General features: G+C 44.6%; 9 protein-coding genes across 11 annotated transcripts; 5 read left to right on the top strand and 4 right to left on the bottom strand.

The window, feature by feature from the left end:
- Positions 1 to 212: 212 nt before the first annotated feature.
- DFL_000201 (uncharacterized protein) lies at positions 213 to 1,888 on the top strand (the record flags this gene model as incomplete). Its single annotated transcript, XM_067630729.1, has 5 exons — positions 213 to 659; positions 738 to 842; positions 911 to 1,548; positions 1,615 to 1,717; positions 1,778 to 1,888. The coding sequence occupies 5 exons, from the start codon at positions 213 to 215 to the stop codon at positions 1,886 to 1,888; spliced, it is 1,404 nt and encodes a 467-aa protein (XP_067494727.1).
- Positions 1,889 to 2,371: 483 nt separating this feature from the next.
- DFL_000202 (uncharacterized protein) lies at positions 2,372 to 3,811 on the top strand (the record flags this gene model as incomplete). The annotated part of the gene is made up of 4 exons (XM_067630741.1): positions 2,372 to 2,398; positions 2,481 to 2,947; positions 3,026 to 3,048; positions 3,108 to 3,811. 4 exons carry the CDS (start codon positions 2,372 to 2,374, stop codon positions 3,809 to 3,811), a joined length of 1,221 nt encoding a protein of 406 aa, XP_067494728.1.
- A 511-nt stretch (positions 3,812 to 4,322) lies between these two features.
- On the bottom strand, positions 4,323 to 4,929 carry DFL_000203 (uncharacterized protein; the record flags this gene model as incomplete). The annotated part of the gene is made up of 3 exons (XM_067630753.1): positions 4,323 to 4,504; positions 4,577 to 4,648; positions 4,758 to 4,929. 3 exons carry the CDS (start codon positions 4,927 to 4,929, stop codon positions 4,323 to 4,325), a joined length of 426 nt encoding a protein of 141 aa, XP_067494729.1.
- A 1,139-nt stretch (positions 4,930 to 6,068) lies between these two features.
- On the top strand, positions 6,069 to 6,635 carry DFL_000204 (uncharacterized protein; the record flags this gene model as incomplete). Its single annotated transcript, XM_067630764.1, has 3 exons — positions 6,069 to 6,130; positions 6,223 to 6,488; positions 6,553 to 6,635. The coding sequence occupies 3 exons, from the start codon at positions 6,069 to 6,071 to the stop codon at positions 6,633 to 6,635; spliced, it is 411 nt and encodes a 136-aa protein (XP_067494730.1).
- Positions 6,636 to 7,033: 398 nt separating this feature from the next.
- DFL_000205 (uncharacterized protein) lies at positions 7,034 to 7,732 on the bottom strand (the record flags this gene model as incomplete). The annotated part of the gene is made up of 3 exons (XM_067630776.1): positions 7,034 to 7,219; positions 7,290 to 7,589; positions 7,658 to 7,732. 3 exons carry the CDS (start codon positions 7,730 to 7,732, stop codon positions 7,034 to 7,036), a joined length of 561 nt encoding a protein of 186 aa, XP_067494731.1.
- Positions 7,733 to 8,992: 1,260 nt separating this feature from the next.
- Positions 8,993 to 9,681, top strand: DFL_000206 (uncharacterized protein; the record flags this gene model as incomplete). The annotated part of the gene is made up of 2 exons (XM_067630789.1): positions 8,993 to 9,569; positions 9,635 to 9,681. 2 exons carry the CDS (start codon positions 8,993 to 8,995, stop codon positions 9,679 to 9,681), a joined length of 624 nt encoding a protein of 207 aa, XP_067494732.1.
- Positions 9,682 to 10,515: 834 nt separating this feature from the next.
- On the bottom strand, positions 10,516 to 12,233 carry DFL_000207 (uncharacterized protein; the record flags this gene model as incomplete). 3 transcript variants are annotated; one of them, XM_067630801.1, is made up of 5 exons in its annotated part: positions 10,516 to 10,853; positions 10,909 to 11,128; positions 11,184 to 11,665; positions 11,730 to 11,930; positions 11,990 to 12,233. In XM_067630801.1, 5 exons carry the CDS (start codon positions 12,231 to 12,233, stop codon positions 10,516 to 10,518), a joined length of 1,485 nt encoding a protein of 494 aa, XP_067494733.1. The 3 variants fall into 3 exon arrangements, with proteins under 3 accessions (XP_067494733.1, XP_067494735.1, XP_067494734.1); XM_067630803.1 differs by having other exon boundaries at positions 10,909 to 11,131; XM_067630802.1 differs by having other exon boundaries at positions 10,909 to 11,131; positions 11,184 to 11,668.
- A 454-nt stretch (positions 12,234 to 12,687) lies between these two features.
- On the bottom strand, positions 12,688 to 13,865 carry DFL_000208 (uncharacterized protein; the record flags this gene model as incomplete). Its single annotated transcript, XM_067630814.1, has 2 exons — positions 12,688 to 13,193; positions 13,277 to 13,865. The coding sequence occupies 2 exons, from the start codon at positions 13,863 to 13,865 to the stop codon at positions 12,688 to 12,690; spliced, it is 1,095 nt and encodes a 364-aa protein (XP_067494736.1).
- A 3,014-nt stretch (positions 13,866 to 16,879) lies between these two features.
- On the top strand, positions 16,880 to 17,312 carry DFL_000209 (uncharacterized protein; the record flags this gene model as incomplete). Its single annotated transcript, XM_067630826.1, has 3 exons — positions 16,880 to 16,896; positions 16,986 to 17,140; positions 17,197 to 17,312. 3 exons carry the CDS (start codon positions 16,880 to 16,882, stop codon positions 17,310 to 17,312), a joined length of 288 nt encoding a protein of 95 aa, XP_067494737.1.
- Positions 17,313 to 17,624: the final 312 nt, after the last annotated feature.

Raw genomic sequence — 17,624 nt, forward strand, 5'->3', positions numbered from 1 at the left:
TTTTGGGAGACCTGTCGGCGTTAAATTTTTCGAACCCACACAACAATTTTTTCAAGCTTGTCTTTCTGCTATTGATTCAAGCCAAAACCCCCCAGCGTTAAACCCCACAAGAAGGTATCGGAGCGCATACCGCCTTTCTTCCCACCTTACTACAATTGCAACCATCCTCATCTTTAACCCACCCGGACACCTCTAACCCCTACAACCACGACATGTCATCAGAGGAGCCTCGGGTTCCTGCTGTGGCAGACGCCACCAACCAAGCAGAGGGTCTCAGCGCCATCGAGATCGCTCGGAAGTATGACTTGACCCCCAAGATCATGCCATACCTGGACCGTCATCTCATATTCCATCTTCTCGCCTTCCTACGAGATCAGCAGTTTTACCCGGCCGAAGAGCTGTTACAGAATACATATGATCTTCTCGAGCCGACAAACATGACAGATTACTTGATGGATTTATGGAAACAGATCCACGGCAAGGAGGATATAGACATACCCCGAGAGTTTCTGCTGAAGAGGGAGAAGGTCATGCAGGAGTGGAGCGCACTACAGGATGAGACTGCGAAGATCACAGGGTTATTAGAAAACCCTGATGTCATCTCCAATTTCAGATCAGATAAGATGCAGAACTTACAGTTCTTGAAGGATAATCACGGTGTATGTCTCGAGTTTTATGCCATGCTGGGAGAATAACAGATTCGAAGGTGATGGCTGACTCTTCTGGGTTTTGTTTAGGTTACAGATGATATGATCGATGCTCTGTTGAAGTACGGTCAGGCTGCCTACAGTCGTGGAAGCTACGACCAAGCCTCCGACATCCTGTACTCGTTCAGGATTCTGGTAAGTTAAGCTTCACATGAATGTTCCCGCTCTCGAAAACAGAAGATGCTAAGTTGGTTGTATTACAGTCTACAGACAGCGACAAGGTTAACCAGGCAACCTGGGGAAAGCTTGCTTGCGAGATCTTAACAGTCAACTGGGAGGGTGCCATGGAAGAGATTCAAAAGATCAAGGAGGCTATTGACACAAAGCCATTCCTAAACCCCACGGCCCAACTTCAACAGCGCACTTGGCTTATTCACTGGGCCCTCTTCCCTCTGTTCAACCACGAAGCTGCCCGTGATACCATCCTCGAGCTCTTCTTCTCCCCCAACTTTATCAACACGATCCAGACTTCGTGCCCTTGGGTCCTGCGTTACCTTGTCGCCGCCGTCATTACCAGCAAGAAGAACAGCGGAAGCTCCAGGGCCGCGGCTATTCAACAGAAGCAATTCAAAGATCTAGTCCGTGTTGTCAGACAGGAGTTGTACGAGTACAGCGATCCGATCACCGAGTTCATCGCCGCCTTACATCTCGACTTTGATTTCGAGGAGGCCCAGAAGAAGCTTGGTGAGGCAGAGGAGGTCATCAGGAGTGACTTCTTCTTGCAGGTTTTCTGCGCGACAGAGCAGTCCGAGGGTGTTGAGCCGAAGAACGCCTTCGTTGAGTCGGCTAGACATCTCATCAGTGAAGCCTACTGCCGGATACACCAGAGAATTGACATTACGTATGTTGCCTAGAATATTTACAGTTACCACTCCTGTGAAGTCGCATATGCTGACAAGTGCCCTAGTGATCTTTCCCAACGCTTGAACCTATCTCAAGACGATGGAGAGAAGTGGATCGTCAACCTCATCAAGGATACAAGAGTGGATGCTAAGATTGATTACAAGAATGTATGTGGATATGAACCCAATCTCTCCCAAATCTGCCAGCAAGCTAACACCCAAATCCAGGGAACCGTTATCATGAACCATCCACCTCAATCAGTCTACCAGCAAGTCATCGAGAAGACCAAAGGCGGGTTCTTCCGTACACAAGTACTACACGCCGCGGTGACAAGATGAACGTTTGCGTTTACGGATGCTTTCAGGGCTTGCTGCGTGTTTATTACATGGTGAAAGCAATAATTATAATATATAGTCTTCACGTTAATGAACACCAAAATGATATTCCAAAAATTTTTGTGCCATATCGTTCTGTCCCTCCGTAGCTTTTGCCTTAGTCTCGTTATCCCATTTGTGTGGTGTTTCTGGGCGGTTAGTATTATTTTCTTTTATCTTTTAAACAGGTGTATATTAGTCATCGTCGGATAAAATTCGCTACCAATACCGTAGTTAGCGCTGGTATTTTACATAGATTTCTCACCAGCTGTTAAGGTTTGCGATTGTTGAGATAGTAACCACTATTATATATATCATCCACTGATTGCTCACCACATGTCCAACGCAACTTTTTTCACCTCCAAAGAAATCCCTACCAACCCTCTTTCGTTGCATACAAGGAAGGGTGAGTACTAGGTACTTAGGTATACCGTATATGATCCGAATATGGATGATCTCAATATATACCTAAAGGTAACCTACCGCATATTCATCTGTAGAGAGAAGTATACTTTATATCATTATCAAAGCTAACCGAAACTTTCCTATCTCCCAGCGGTTCCTTCAAGACCTAACGGTCCGTAAAGTCCACGACGTAGCAGGGCCGGAAAAAAGAGCATCGGTAGCTGTCGTGATCCGCTTGCGGCCTTCGCCTGCGCCTTCGCCACCATCTTCAGGCGGTAGCGGCGAAACGGGGTATGCATCATTACACCGCAGATCCGCAAGAAAGGAACCGTATGGGAAATGCCATGCCGGTGATGTTGAAGATGTATTCGATCAGCCGTGGGTTAAGGATTCTACGGCGGAGATATTGTTTATAAAGAGATCGTCCAGAGCTGGGGATCGATGGACCGGGCATGTTGCTTTGCCTGGTGGTAGGAGGGATAAGAGTGACGAAGGGGATGAGGTTACGGCTGTTAGAGAGTGTATGGAGGAAGTCGGTTTGGATTTAACGTCTGAGGATGCCTTGCTATGTGGTGCTTTGCCGCAGAGGGTTATTATTACGAATTGGGGACAGAAACCGTGAGTATTTTGTGATTTTGAAGCGGTGAAAAGCTAGACGGGACTGATGAAGATATTGTGTATTTTTATATATACTAGGTTGATGGTATTGTGTCCTTATGGTAAGTCTATTGCGGTAGAGTATAAATATTTGTTAGTAAGCGATACTAATAGCCTCTAGTATTCCTGTGGACGAGGGAAGAAATCCCAGAATTTAAGCTAGAAGCTGCAGAGGTCGCAGCTACGTTCTGGATACCAATTCACTTTCTCCTCGACGATAAGCACAAGGCAGAGCATCCGGTTGACGTATCGGACAGGATGGCGTCTGGCACCTCACAACTCTTGAAACCTTTCTTCAACGTACTATTGGGGCCCATGTATTTCTCCGCAGTACACCTTAAACCCGAGGATGTTTCTCACAGCACGACGACTGCTGTCCCCGATGGCACGACCTCGGGAGCTGTCGCAGACAAAGGACATGAAATGGGAGATCTAATGCTTTGGGGAATTACGTATGCTGTTTTGGCAGATATGCTGGACTTCCTGCCACCGTTTAACTTCGTGGAGTCATTCCAATATCCATTCTTTAGAGGTTGGGATTTCAGATCTTTGGTCTGGATGCTATCACGTGGGTATCGACGGAGTCGCAAGGAGGATTTGATGGAGTACAAGTTTAGCGATATCATCGGTATAAGAGCGGTTTCAGGGAGTCAGAATCCCCAAGAGGCGAGGATAAGCATTGTCGACCATCTGATCAAGGGGTACTATGGATTCGTCCGGCGAGCTGCATTTGCGACTCTCACACTCAGGGTAGTCATATTTGGTATCACAATACGATACCTTATCCAATCGAATTGGATTGGAGGCTTTCTCTCAATAGGCTAGATTTCATCGCCAACGGAACCTACAAATGTAAAAACAGAATGGCTAGGGAGAAAGGTTGGATTCGTAAACCTAGAGTATTATACAAAGCCAAGTACCCCGATAAAAAAAAAAAGAAAAGAAAAAAGCTTGAACCCGAGTAAGAGATGCGCAGAAACCCATGAACCCATCATCGCAGAAAGAGGAAAAAATATACGCGGTCATAAGCGGAACAAGGACATGATTGCACGTTTTCGTATTAGGGAAAAACGCACGAAACTTCGGGTTTAAAATAATTTGAAGAATCGTGGCGGTTCATGAGGCTTGCGAGGAGGTCTTTTGACATAGAGGCGGAAATAGTATGAAAGAGGACATGTCAAAAAGGGGAAGAAACGAGACGTTTTTGAAGGTCAGGATTGTATAAGTATCGGACCCTCGGGGATATTCTGAGTGTTTATCAAAAAATAGGAAAAGTTCAAACGCCATCTCCCATATGAAACGACAAAAACGCGGAACCAAAAAAGACTTCAAATGCTTATTTGGCAGACGAGGAAGAGTACTTGGTGACAGCCTTGGTACCCTCAGAGACGGCGTGCTTTGCCAATTCACCGGGAAGGATGAGACGGACAGAGGTCTGGATCTCACGCGAAGAGATGGTGCTCTTCTTGTTGTAAGCGGCAAGCTTAGAAGCCTCAGTAGCAACACGCTCAAAGATGTCTAGGGGATTCCATTAGATTCCGATTCCGCTTTGATGTCAGATTGTAATTGGTTTGGAAACGAAATGCTTACCGTTGACAAAGGAGTTCAAAATAGACATGGCACGGTTGGAGATACCGGTATCAGGGTGGACTTGCTTCAAAACTATTACCCAAACATGTTAGTAAATATCGATAGGATTTTCGACCAAAGGACACGTTATTGTTCGGGTCCCGGATATCGTATTCGTGTTCTTTCAAGTTTTGAAACCCACCTTTGTAGATGTAGGAGGAATAGGTCTCCTTTCTAGCCTTTGTCCTCTTCTTCTTTTCACCGGAGGCGGCGGCGGTCTTCTTTCCTGCCTTCTTCTCTTCAACTGGGGCCTTTCCGGCTGGAGCCTTGCCAGCGGTGGATGGCTTCTTTTCGGCGGCGGCTTTTGGTGGCATTTTGAAATTTGTTTTTTGTTTGGGTAGATTTGGGAAATTTAGGGATTTGACGCGTTCAAAAAGCGGTACAAGTGACCTTTTGTTTGTTGTGGTTGAAGTGGATGGGTGATATCGAAGGCTGGGTTGTGGTTCTGAGTGTGAAATGGAGAGAGAAATGGAGGGAAGGAAAGAGAGATCCAGGGAAGGGCCGAGGGGAAGACACGAGTATTTGTAGGTCGCAAGCGATTTTGACAAGATCACCACCAAAATCCAAATAAACGAAAAATCAAATCAAAACCCGAAAAAATGGGCGTGTGGTGGCTGCCCAACGCCTTTTTAAGCTGGCTGGTCGGAAGCTGGGCTAGTGCTCTGTCGCAAGGGGAAGAGAGGCAAACACACGCATCTTTGTTTTTTTTACAGGACACCTTCTAGCCCAACGCTAACTGAATTCAGTATATGATACAATTTTATAGCAGCATGGTAATATAATAGGTAGACCTTGTACATAGCTTGGGACCGTGCTTGGGATGTTGTCAAACGAAGTTAAATACATTTGCGATGACGGGTGCAATCGATATCGGCGGGCATAATGCGCCATATCTAGATACAACCTACTTCCACCTCTATCTAGGCAAGCACTAATTATATCTGTGTCAACAGAACAGCTCATAGAACAAGCAGAGGCAGCAGTAATAGCGGCTGTGGTAGCAGCTTCCTTGCCATGCTTGGTGAGCTAGCTACTTGCATAGGTCCTTGGTAATGAGGCTTCGCTGCATGTTGCGAAGCAGGTGCAAATATTCTTTCAGACGCGAGAAACAGAACGCGCGCGCGTTGCTGGCGCGTGTGGCTCCCTCGTTGACTGGCTAGAAAGGTCAACCCTGCGTTGTGCGTGTTGTTTGACCAAACAGATTTTCATATTTTTGTAGTGATTTGTGTGGTCTCTCGCGAACCGCGCCCAGCTATTTAAATCCACTCGCTCCCCCGACATAGCTTCCTGTCTTCCCTCGATTTTGCTCCTTTCTTCTCCCATTTCCATCTCGCATATACCCACCCCTCAAAACAATTCCAATCCATCGACATTACGCGTCCACCGAGACCACCAAATTCTCACACTTCACATTCCAAGTCCTCCCAACTTTTTCAACCTAAAATCAGATAAAATGGCCTCTGGTGGAAAATCCGGTGGAAAGGCTGCCTCTGGTAGCGCAAAGACCTCTCAGAGGTATGTTTTTGGAATTCCGTCTCCTAAATTTTGGTTGATACGAGAAGAAAAAGAGTGCAAACCCCGACTAACATTCGTAATTTCTTATATAGCCGATCTTCCAAGGCCGGTCTCGCTTTCCCAGTTGGTCGTGTTCACAGACTTTTGCGCAAGGGTAACTACGCTCAGCGTGTCGGTGCTGGCGCTCCAGTTTACCTCGCTGCTGTCCTTGAGTACCTCGCTGCTGAAATCTTGGAACTGGCTGGCAATGCTGCCCGTGATAACAAGAAGACCCGTATCATCCCACGTCATCTTCAGCTTGCGATCAGAAACGACGAGGAATTGAACAAGCTTCTTGGACACGTCACAATCGCACAGGGTATGTCCACATCCTTACTAAACCATGAATCAAAATCAAAATCTAACCATTTTGCCTCAAATAGGTGGTGTCTTGCCCAACATCCACAACAACCTTCTCCCAAAGAAGACCGGAAAGGCCCAGAAGGGTGCTTCTCAAGAAATCTAAACTTCTGCCGGGGCCTCTTTGTACTTTTGATACGACTTTCTGTTTTTCATTGCTTAGTCTAATGTAATGGCGCGGGGTTTTGGGATTCCTTTTTTCACATTTCAATGTACTGTAACATTCCCCTATTCCTGATATCGTATCTGTTCCTTTCCGGTTTGCTATTTTTCTCTGTTATCCCGGGTATCGAACGGTTCATGACGGGCATGATCACGCATACACTTTTTTTTCTTCTTTGTTTCCCGTAGAGGATTGAAAATTTCCTAAGCAATCCCGGACTCTTTGGTCTTGTGGACGCGCGACTTCTGTCCATTTGATTCGATTTAAATATGAGCCTGGTTCAGTCCAGTTTATCATGGGAATTTGTTTCTATATCAACGGTGATTTGTCTCCATGCCTGTCTACTCCAGCGGTTTCGATAGTAAGGTTTCGTTATATATTGGCATCTTTCTTTTCGACCCTAAGATCCAATAATCTCTTGGGCCTGATGAACGAACCGATCTTCGTCGACGAGATGCCGCTTTCTCGATACTAGCTGCTCTTGGATCACTTTCAGCTCCCTTAGAGCTTGCTCCTGCTATTAACTTCTATAGATTCGAATTTCTATTAGCTTAGCCCTGCTGAAATGAACGGAAATAAAGGAAGGAAACACCATACTTTGTAATTGCTCTGCTTCCTTTGAGCCTTTGGAGTATCATTTTGCTTAGGACTGGCATTGCTACTTTGCACGTTGGTCCCTGGGGTATGCGTATTATCCACCGAGGATGAGGACGATTCCACCTTTATGCATGGATGCACGAGCTCCTTAGTAGCCACGGGTAGGTCCTTCTTATCCGTCTTTGAGGCTCCATGGTAAATATCTGGATTTAGTTTACACCCCGGTTTCTGTTGCCCCTGCAACTGCTGTCTCTCCTGTCGCTTTCGCTTGCCCAAGCTTTCATAGAGCCGTCGAACACTCTTAGTGTCATGATATCAGCTTGTTGGAACATTCCTCGCTCTTTAGAATAAGGGTAGATATAAGTTACCTTTGGCATTGGGCTGGCATCCAGCAATTTCTTAAATCTGATATCGGTCTCTGTAAGTTGGCGTGGGGTGAACATTTTCAAAGAATAGAGTCGTGTGTTTCATGTATGAGGATCTAGGAAGATGGCCGGAATATCGAATACCTGAATTTGGGATGTTCCTGATTATATCATTCTAGTGCATTCTGCATGTGTACCACCAGCCTCGCCCAGGGTCCGAGGAACACAAGAGGAATCCTGCAGAATCGAAATGGGGCCGGGTTCTATGTTATCTCAGCGTGCTTAATGCAATAAGGGGTTATAAGTACCATATCTCATTAAGATCGGACGAAAATGCTTAATGCTTCTTAAAGTGCTTGCTATTAGCTCCTCGATGTCTGCATAACATCAAAGATATATAGCCCGCAGCTTCATCGGCTCGGATCCGACCCTCTGGGCTATGTTACTAAACCAATTTGGCTGTAGCCCTGATCACCCCGCTTTCGTCCAAATTGAGCAACCATTCTTACCGGGTCTGGGTAACATAGCCCCATATATCTTAGCACTGACTCTTTTGATGCCCGGGCCACACTCATCTATATCTTCTGATGATACATGCCCGGAGAGGGTGTGTCGCGTAGTGGCATATCTTCTCACAGAAATCCTTGAACTAGCGAGCTATCGTGCCTTGGACTCTTCGCATTTTCAGATTGTGCAATCGGATATTCGACATTCGGTTTATACGGATGGGGATTTGTTCCGCTTTTTTCAGTACTCGAAAGCATTTTGGCAGGGCGTGGAATGATCTATGCGTTTCCTTCTATCATGGTCTTTAGGTATATTGCTAAGAGCTAAGGGCACGCCTTTTTCTTGCTTTCTTGCTTTCGATTCCCCAAGCAAAGGTGCAAATTTAATCTAAATTTCTGATGGAGAACCCATACCGTACACATCACGATGCGGCAAACCCTGATATTCATCTGGCGTGCATGTCACTTGTGGAGGGGCGTTCATTGGTGACACAGATTCCGTCGAATAGGCTTCCTTGGAGCCTCGAAATCACACCTCAGCCCCGTAAAAGTTCGGCGCACGAAAACCAGTTGATGACTTTGCATAAAAGTAAACATGATATAACTTATATTAAGCACCAAGTTGATATCTTGTTCCCAACTACCATTTGAGTGCGGCATCATAGCTGCAGTTTTGCTTCGTTGAATAATATATAACCCCTTGATGTCTCTCCTTCTCCAGACCTCTAGCCCTTCATCCAATCCGTTGATTATCCAGATAGCTAATTCACCTCCTATAATTCACTTTTACTTTCAGTTTCTTAAAATATAACATAATACAAATACCTGCAAAATGGCAAAGACCGCAGACGAGACAGAGCTCGCTACAACACAAGGCATCATTGATAGCAAAGCCAGAGAGCGAGCCTTCATCGAATGGCTCAAAGGCTACTTGGATACAATTGCATTGATTGCCGGACTCGGCAGCTCAATTACATTTTCCATTATCGTGGCGGAAATTGTTGACCCTTCTTCACTTGGATCGATGAAGTCTGGTGTTGTGTTCGACCTGTACCAGGTCAGGCTAATTATTTCCCTCGGCTGGTGCGTCTTCACAATCGCCGTAGGAATCGCCATCTTCGCCAAAATTCTGTTCATCGATCCAATTGCTCAGCGTAATCTCGAAACGAATATGAAGTCCAGTCTTTTCCAGTATCAGCTGGGAGTGGTCCTTTTCCTTCTCAACATGCTACCGACTATGGCTTTTATGTTGATATCCCTGGCAGTCACCGCATACGTACCTGTGGTGGGCTGGCTGGCAACTGGGTGCTCCGGGCTTGCCGGACTGCTTGCTTTTGTCATGTCCATTGGTGTGCTCGACATAGGGCCTTCCATTCCACGGCTGCTGCGCGATATCTCGGCAAGTACCAGTACCTTGGTTGGCATGCCACAAATAGAAAAGCGCAGATACTAACAATTACTAACACCCGTTTAGGAATAACAACCCTTCCTGATTCCTGGGTGAACGAAATTTTGTTGTAATCCAACAAGGGTCATTTTCGGGGGCGATGTTCTAGAAGCATAGGTTTTCGGGATGTGTTAATATTGTTTCTGCTCCTTCTCGCCCCGAGTACAACCAGAACACTGAAAGTTTTCTTTTATTCCCGCCCATTTTGAGTCGCGCGGAGCTATCGGTAATTCCCATGCATCCTTGTGCGGCTTAGCCTGGGGTAATTGTACTGATGTTGGAGAATCAAGAAACTAGACGAGCATGTCTTTAGGAGTATATGTTCAGAGATATTGGATTTATTATAGTTATGTTGAAATGTTTAATTTGCTCTTGCGTTATGGTAGGAATTTCCATACCACTTTGCAGTTTAATGTATATGCATGTACATTACTACCATTTCCTAAACCTAATAAAGTAAGTATTTTGTGACGATTGGCATCAGGAAAAAAACACATTTCCATCCTGCTCCATCCTGCCCATCCTAAGGCAAGATGGGCAAGATGGGCAGGATGGAAACCTGCCTTCCGGGTGGAGCCCTTCCATCCTAAGAAGCCCTTTCCATCCTAAGGAGCCCGTTCCATCCTAAGAAGGGCTTGCATCGGATGGAGTGGTTTCCATCCTAAGGAACAGTTTACATCCTAAGGAACGGTTTCCATCTCAAAAATAATCTCCATCGGACGCGTCTTGTTCGGATCTACGGAGGCACTGTATACGACCATCTGAGATAATAAAAATACGGTTGAAAAAATCACAATAAACATTAAACTTTTCAGTCGGATATCTCATAAGAACCAGACTGCACGTTTCGTGACGGGAAAGATATATACAGGGCCATAACATCATTAAATAAACAAGAAATCAATGATTTAGTTAAGGGTATCAAGTTCAGAATGAAAGGAAAGGGGGGAAGATGCATCGGCCTCTTGGGGGTCTTCAGTGGCACCCTCTGGATCTGTACGGGCCTCTCGTAAGTTGTCGGCACCTTTCACCGATTTAATATTTTTTTCAATTTGTAAAACTAAAGCATCCTCCATATCTAATGATTCTTGGGTATCCTCTGGAATGCTAACGACGTGGTGCTTGTCTTTGAAGACCCCGAACGCGTCTAGTTTCTGCTTGATCGGTACCAACAGCATCGATATGATATTGGTTTGATATAATTCTCGACGAGTTCTCCAGAATTCTAAATAGATCATGTATTGGTCTGGAGTGGCCCTGCGTTAGCCTCGTATCTCCATGAATAGGTGGATTCTACTTACGTTGTCCATTTAAAGATTTCAAAGTACAACTTGAATCGACAGTACCGGTTTCGAGTCTTTTTAAAGCCCCCCACAGAACTGTAGCGACCCAGGAGATAGTGATACCATTTACTTCTCGATATAGCGTCGGATTTTTGACCCAATGACCATTAGAAGTATTACAGAAATATCGAATCAGTACTTGGGGTATAACTGGAGAAGAGAACAGTGGCGGACTCGGCTTCTGCTGAGGTTAGTACAGAACCGCTGCGGCCTTGAATGTTTGGCTGACTTACATCCCAGAAATCCTTCTTAGAAAGAAACCTGTTTTTTTCCAGAAGATATTTGACTCGTTCTGCTCGAGCCGGTATAGAGAAGGGGAGGACATATTCGGACTCGATAATCTTCCGAGCAGCGTCTGCTACATGACCTCGAAAACTTGAAAGAAACTGTTCAATTTGTACTTGAACTGACTTTAGAAAAGGGGCCGAAGCAAGACCACGAGAGGCAAATATCTGCTCCCAGACATCCCGAACCTCTCCAGTGTCCGGGAATGGATTTTTTGTAATGCAATAGACATGGAGATCTATGCAAACAAGATTAAAATATTCGGTATATGTCGGTGGAATGTTCGTCGCCTTAGTTCGGTTTTTACGGGAACGACTCACGACCGAGGCTGTCTCGAGCAGTTCCGTACAACCCGATTGAGAAATGGATTGAGATGGTGTAATACTGGAGACCTCAGATGCTGCTCGGGTGGCTGTTGTCAGGTTTGAATCTGCTTATATCAGTTCAGTACGGGCCCATATGAAAATAAAAGAATTATTTAAATATTAACTTACTTGACCTTTCCAACAAACGACGTCCCGTCTTTTTCTCTAATTGATGTTGTTGAAATGTCGGAATTGTGGGTGACTCTATTAAAGTCTCTTGTGGTTTTGCTGGTTCTGCTGGTTTTGCTATAGGCTCTGTGTCTGCCTCTACCTGGCTTGCTGGTTCTGCTGGAGGCTCCGTATCCGCCTCTGCCGGATTGTTCAAAATAGCTTTGAAAAAAATTAGTTCCTATATAAAAGGTGAACAGAGAATGAAGACGGATCAGTACTCCGCTGGTCCCGGTCAGTGACAGGAACGGGCTGTTGTGTTTTAAGAAGCAATCGTATTAAATCCTCCCGAGATAAGTCTGAAAACTTCTCTGTTTCTACTGTAGAGGATGTGTCGACTTCCGAGGTTTCTGTACGGGTTGCTGGTAGTGCTGCTGGTGCTGGTTCCCGATGTGTCGCTTTTGCCCGGGCCTTGATTTGTTTTTTAGTGACTTTGGCACTTTTAGTCTGTGGCTTCCTAGGCATGACAGAGGCTTGTTCAGGTACTATACGTACTGGCTAATGATAGAGACTAAATTTTGAAGATTTGATAAAATGATAAAGATGTCTCGGTTCGATGTCGACGTGCAGTGGAACTTTACGAATATCCTGATGATTGTTTAGGGAGAAATGGAAAAAGGGGCTAGATATCTTAATTTGATATGTGAAATGTGATATGTGATATCTTTTTTGAGTAGGATGCCAAAGCGCTGTGCAGATCCCAATCGGGTAATAATGTTCTCACCACCAAACTATCATCGCGAGCTTAGTATTCCACAAAAACACCACATATGGAAATGTTGATTGATCGAACTGCTAACCAGCGCAGTTCTGAAGTTCTTCCTAGCTGGGCCATGTAGGCCTCGAGCAGTTTTCATTCCAAATATATAAAATACATATATAGGGTCTAAAAATAACCCAATCTTTCAATACAATACAATCAAATAAAATCTGGGGCATCAAGCCAGGGTCGACGCGCTGGGGGTGGTGAATCAGCTCCACCAGCTCTATGAAGGACCACAACCAAATATGCGGCCTTCAAATCTTGACAACGAACCAACCAAGTCAAAACATCTGCATTGGTACGCAAATGCATACCAGCAGGAACTACATTGGTCCCTCCACCAACTGTTGTGGCCGTTGCCACAGGTTCATTTTCTGGTAGATTATATTCTACCGTTCTATCCTCCGTGAACCCCCAGACCGACCTTGGCTCTTCACCGACCTGAAGGAGATCGTTGAAGAGTGATTTCAAACTAGCCAAAGTTGGCTGTTTGAGCAAACCAGTGAACTTAGCGACGTCTGCCGTATTATATCGGAAATCTGCTAAAGCAGTTGGCGGATTTCCGGCAACCAAAACACCAAGATTGGTATCTGGTTCGACTAACCAGCCCAGTACCAACCTCGGAGGGTTGCAAACAGTTCGGACCCGTTTCTTAGCCCGGTCTATAAACAAATTATATTAGTTTTGGATTTTGAAAAAAACCTAAGTAGGCAGGAAGGCCTGAACGGATCTCTGGGAGGCTTACCAAGTTCTTCCTGGTTTGGTTCCAGGTTAACTGAGAGTTCCAACTCTCTCTTCCTTGCCCTTTTAGGGACTTTTTGACCCAGATAAAGCTGATCAAGCGCTTTAACCGCTGCGTCAGGGTCCGCATCGGCACTATTAGTGATGGCATCCTCAATAGGAGCCCTAGCCTTTAAAATCTTGGCTTTTTCTTTCGACTTTAGCTTTTTGCCGAAAGCGGTTACCATCTCGTCAATGGCGCGAATCTTCGTCTCGCGGGCTCGTACAGCCGCTTTATAGTCATCGTCGTTATCTGGGTCAATGGTGGCGGGAAGGGGGTCATTAAGCTCTTTTGTAATATGAGCAAAATAAGGAAGAAGACGAACTTTTTCAAGAATCGCCGGCCAAACAGTTCCAGTACCAGCCTCAGTTTTTGTGAAGACAGGCGGTGTCTGACTCCTGAGGATCTGTTCGACGTCTTTGCGTAACGCCAGCCATACTGGGTTAAAGCTGGCCCCAGATATTGAAAGTTCGGTTCGAATTTGATCAACTGTCCATGGTTGCGAGGAGGCCTTGAACTTGACCGTGCGGGAACCATAATCTCCGTCTGCCATCTTATATAATCAGGTGGGGGGGCTTTAATTTTGAGGTCTTGGTTTAAAATCTAGGTGATTTTGCAGGTTACGATATAGTTTTGGTGCGGAGATGTATGATTTCGGAAGAGAGATTTGTGAGGCTAACAGAATAAGTTTTGGTATTTTAAAAAAAAAGCTTCAGTTTATCATACATGATTAAAAAAAATCAGAATATTGTTAACTATGCATGTATATATTGTATATTGCTTCAGGGGTACAGCCGCGGGCTGCTGGAGCTATATACTGTGGAACATGGAAATGATAGCTTATGTTGAATCCTCAGGTTTTGGGAGGAGCTTATACAGCGCTGTAGAAGCTCCCATGCTGCTTCCCGCCCGACAGAACGATCTCATGTAGTATTCCTTAGCTTTATGCTTCTAATTAAATTAAAAAATCTGAATTCTGTTAGTTATGCATGCACACCCTGTATATTGCTTCAGGGGTACAGCCACGGGCTGCTGGAGCTATATACTGTGGAACATGGAAATGATAGCTTATGTTGAATCCTCAGGTTTTGGGAGGAGCTTATACAGCGCTGTAGAAGCTCCCATGCTGCTTCCCGCCCGACGGAACGATCTCACGTAGTATCCCTTACCTTTATACTTCTAATTAAAAACTTAGTTTTCTAGTTAAAGCAAACATTAATCTATAGAGCAAACATATCTGAAGGCCTCGCCAGCTTGCCCAGGCCTGGGAATTCTCTTTCCAGACCTTTTGAGGTCCTGTATCGGCCTCCTCCAGATCCTACAAATATACTAAAATAAAGATCGGAATGAATGTTGGGAATTGTGTTGTAGTGTTGTATTTTAAGATCGGTGAAGATCTATGATTAGCCTGCAATCACCGAATCTTTAGACCTCATATCTCGCCACACTCGCCCTTTATAATAAATCGGCAACATCATGTCTTTAGACCTTAGGAAACCGGCTAGGACTCCCAACGGCCTCTTCAAGTGTCGTATCTGCCCCCGAGCCCCATTTAGATCTTTTAAATGGTACGAAAAACACATTGAAACAGAACATCAATCCTTCATTTCTACATTATTAGAAAGCGGGGTAAATCAGACTATTATCTTTCAAGAAACACCGCCAGTAGACGCGAATAGTGCCGAGGAAGACCTGGATCACTCGGAAGCGACCCCGGAGAGCCCTCTTGTGCGAAATGACGAAATATCAGAAGATTTAAGTACTCGACAATCTAATCAACCAGAATCTTTTGTTCCTAGGCTGTCTCTCCCGGTCAAGGATGCAGGAGCCCCATTCGGTGCCTTCTCAGATCCGATAATCGCTCAGATGAAAAATAATCCATGGTTCCCTTTTACTAACTTAGAGAATTTTAAATTGGCAAAATGGTTTATCGAAGAAGATATTTCTCAAACGGCAATTAATCGGTATTTCAATCACGGGATAGGTTCAGGCGCCAGAAGTGTCGATGTAAAGTCATTCGAGTCTGCTTATAGCCTCCGTCAAATGATTCAGGAAATGGATGAAAGTCTTGGAATAAATTCATTCAAACAAGATGTATTTGATTTTGAAATTGAAGGCCATCCAGGATCGAAATATTTTTATCGAGATCCTATAGAAGTCATCGCGTATCTCTTGCGGCAACGTTCATACGCGCAGGAGATGCACTTCATACCTGAAAAAGTCTATAGTGAATCTGGAGAAAGACAATATACAGAACTATGGACAGCAGATTGGTGGCATAGCCAGCAGGAATCTTTACCGTCCGATCATAGCCTTGTACCGATCCTCTGTGCTTCCGACACGACCCATCTCACTAATTTCTCTGGTGACAAAAAGGCCTGGCCAATCTATCTTTCAATTGGTAATATCAACTCGAAATATCGAAATCAGCCTTCTAAGAACGCCTGGATGTTGCTCGCCTTGCTACCGATACCGCCCAAGAAGGGCCCGTTGCGGCCGTCGGAGAAGCGATTAATTGATTCAAAAATACAGAATCTTATAAGTCAAATCTTGGAACCTCTGAATATGTACCCTACGGGCCTACTTATGGGATGCGGAGATGGATATCAGCGAATATGTCATTTTCGTTTATGTGGATGGTTAGCAGATCATATGGAACATATTAATCTTCTTAGTATTATTCCTAAAGCCTGCCCTATCTGTACGGTACCGACTACGGCTCTCCAAGATTTCGATCAGGGCCTGGGATATCCTGTACGGGACTACAACTCTTATTCTGAACGATTAGATGATGGTGATGAGATTGGAAAAGCCCAATTACGTTTGGAGGGAGTGATAGGTTCGGCGGGGGCCTTCTTGGATCTGGGAATTACTGTAGCGGACCTACATAAGCCGGATCTCCTACACTGCATTTACTTAGGGATGATAAAACATCTTATGGAATGGATAATCAAATTTTTAAAAAAACATAAAAGGTTACAATTCTTCAATCAGTGCTGGGCTTCTGCACCAGCCTATCCCAAATTCCAACCGTTCCGCAGAGGCTATACACAGGTCTCCCAGTGGCAAGGAAAAGAAATGAGATCGGTTGTTAAGATTCTTGTTGCGACTTTAGCGAGCGCTTTGAGGGATCCATCGAGCCTTGAGAGGCCTGTTTTCGCCCAGGCGGTAAACTGTGTGAATGCTTTAATAAGTTTTGTTCTATATGCAACTTATCTTTCACATACTGAACAAACTCTTATAGATATGCAAAACCAGTTGCAAAGCTTTCATGATGGGAAAAATGTCTTCAGAGAATTTCGGGGGGCCCGAACGAGACCACAGCAGGCAGCTACAGGCATAGTAGGAGCGGTATCCAGCGATGAAGCTCTAGGTGAAAGTAGTGAAGACTCCTTAGAGGTTTCTGAAAATGGTAAGCTCACTTAGAAGTGTCTTCAGCCCTCTTCTTCTCCTGATCAGGGCTCTCTGGGAACTAACCGGGGCTAATGGCTATAGGACATTTTAATTTTATTAAAATGCATTTGATGACCCATTTTACTGATTCCATCAAAAAATTTGGTCAATTAAATGCTTAGTCAACAGAAGTAAGAGAGGCCTCGCATGTCGAACAGCTCAAAGAGGGATGGGCTCAATTTAATCACAGAGATGCATACGCTCAAATAATAGAACACAGATATCGAAAACATCAATTTAAAATGCGATTTTTTAATCTCGAACAATTAATAAAAGAAGGGGAGAAGATCAATAGGTTTGAGGAGGTCTATCCAAATTCGTTACCGGCTAAAAAGCAGCGCGAACAGTACCGCAAGAATAGACTAGGAATTGATGGTATGTTTATTGATATTTATTTTCTAATATTTCTAATCACGCTGACTCAGTCTTAGTCGGCTCTGTAAAGGCTCGTGCGGAACTATATAGTACGCCATCAATTAAAGTTGTAAATTTAACTCAATTGCAACCTAAAGTAGTCTTAAAATCTCCAGAAAATAAGAGTAAATAAATTACAATAGATTAGATTAAGCGTGAATACGCTGTACCGAACCTCAACTGGGCGTTATATGCCTATTTGAGAACCTTACCGGCCTCCCAGACATTTCTTCGACCAGACTTTCATCCTTCATCCTTAGCAGACTTCAGAGCGCAAGTATACAAGACCCTCGCGGTCCCGATTGAGGACTTTCAGCATAGAAATGTTTTTACTAATCATGTTATTCGAACTAATTTAAACTGGCAAAAGAAGGGTCCTCGAAAGGACTTCATCATCTTCCAGAAGTCTCATACGAGTCAATATGGAGATCTGAAAGAAAAAGCA

This window comes from Arthrobotrys flagrans, assembly GCF_004000055.1.
Source record: "Arthrobotrys flagrans strain CBS H-5679 chromosome Unknown unitig_15, whole genome shotgun sequence".
NCBI classification, from domain to species: Eukaryota; Fungi; Ascomycota; class Orbiliomycetes; order Orbiliales; family Orbiliaceae; genus Arthrobotrys; species Arthrobotrys flagrans.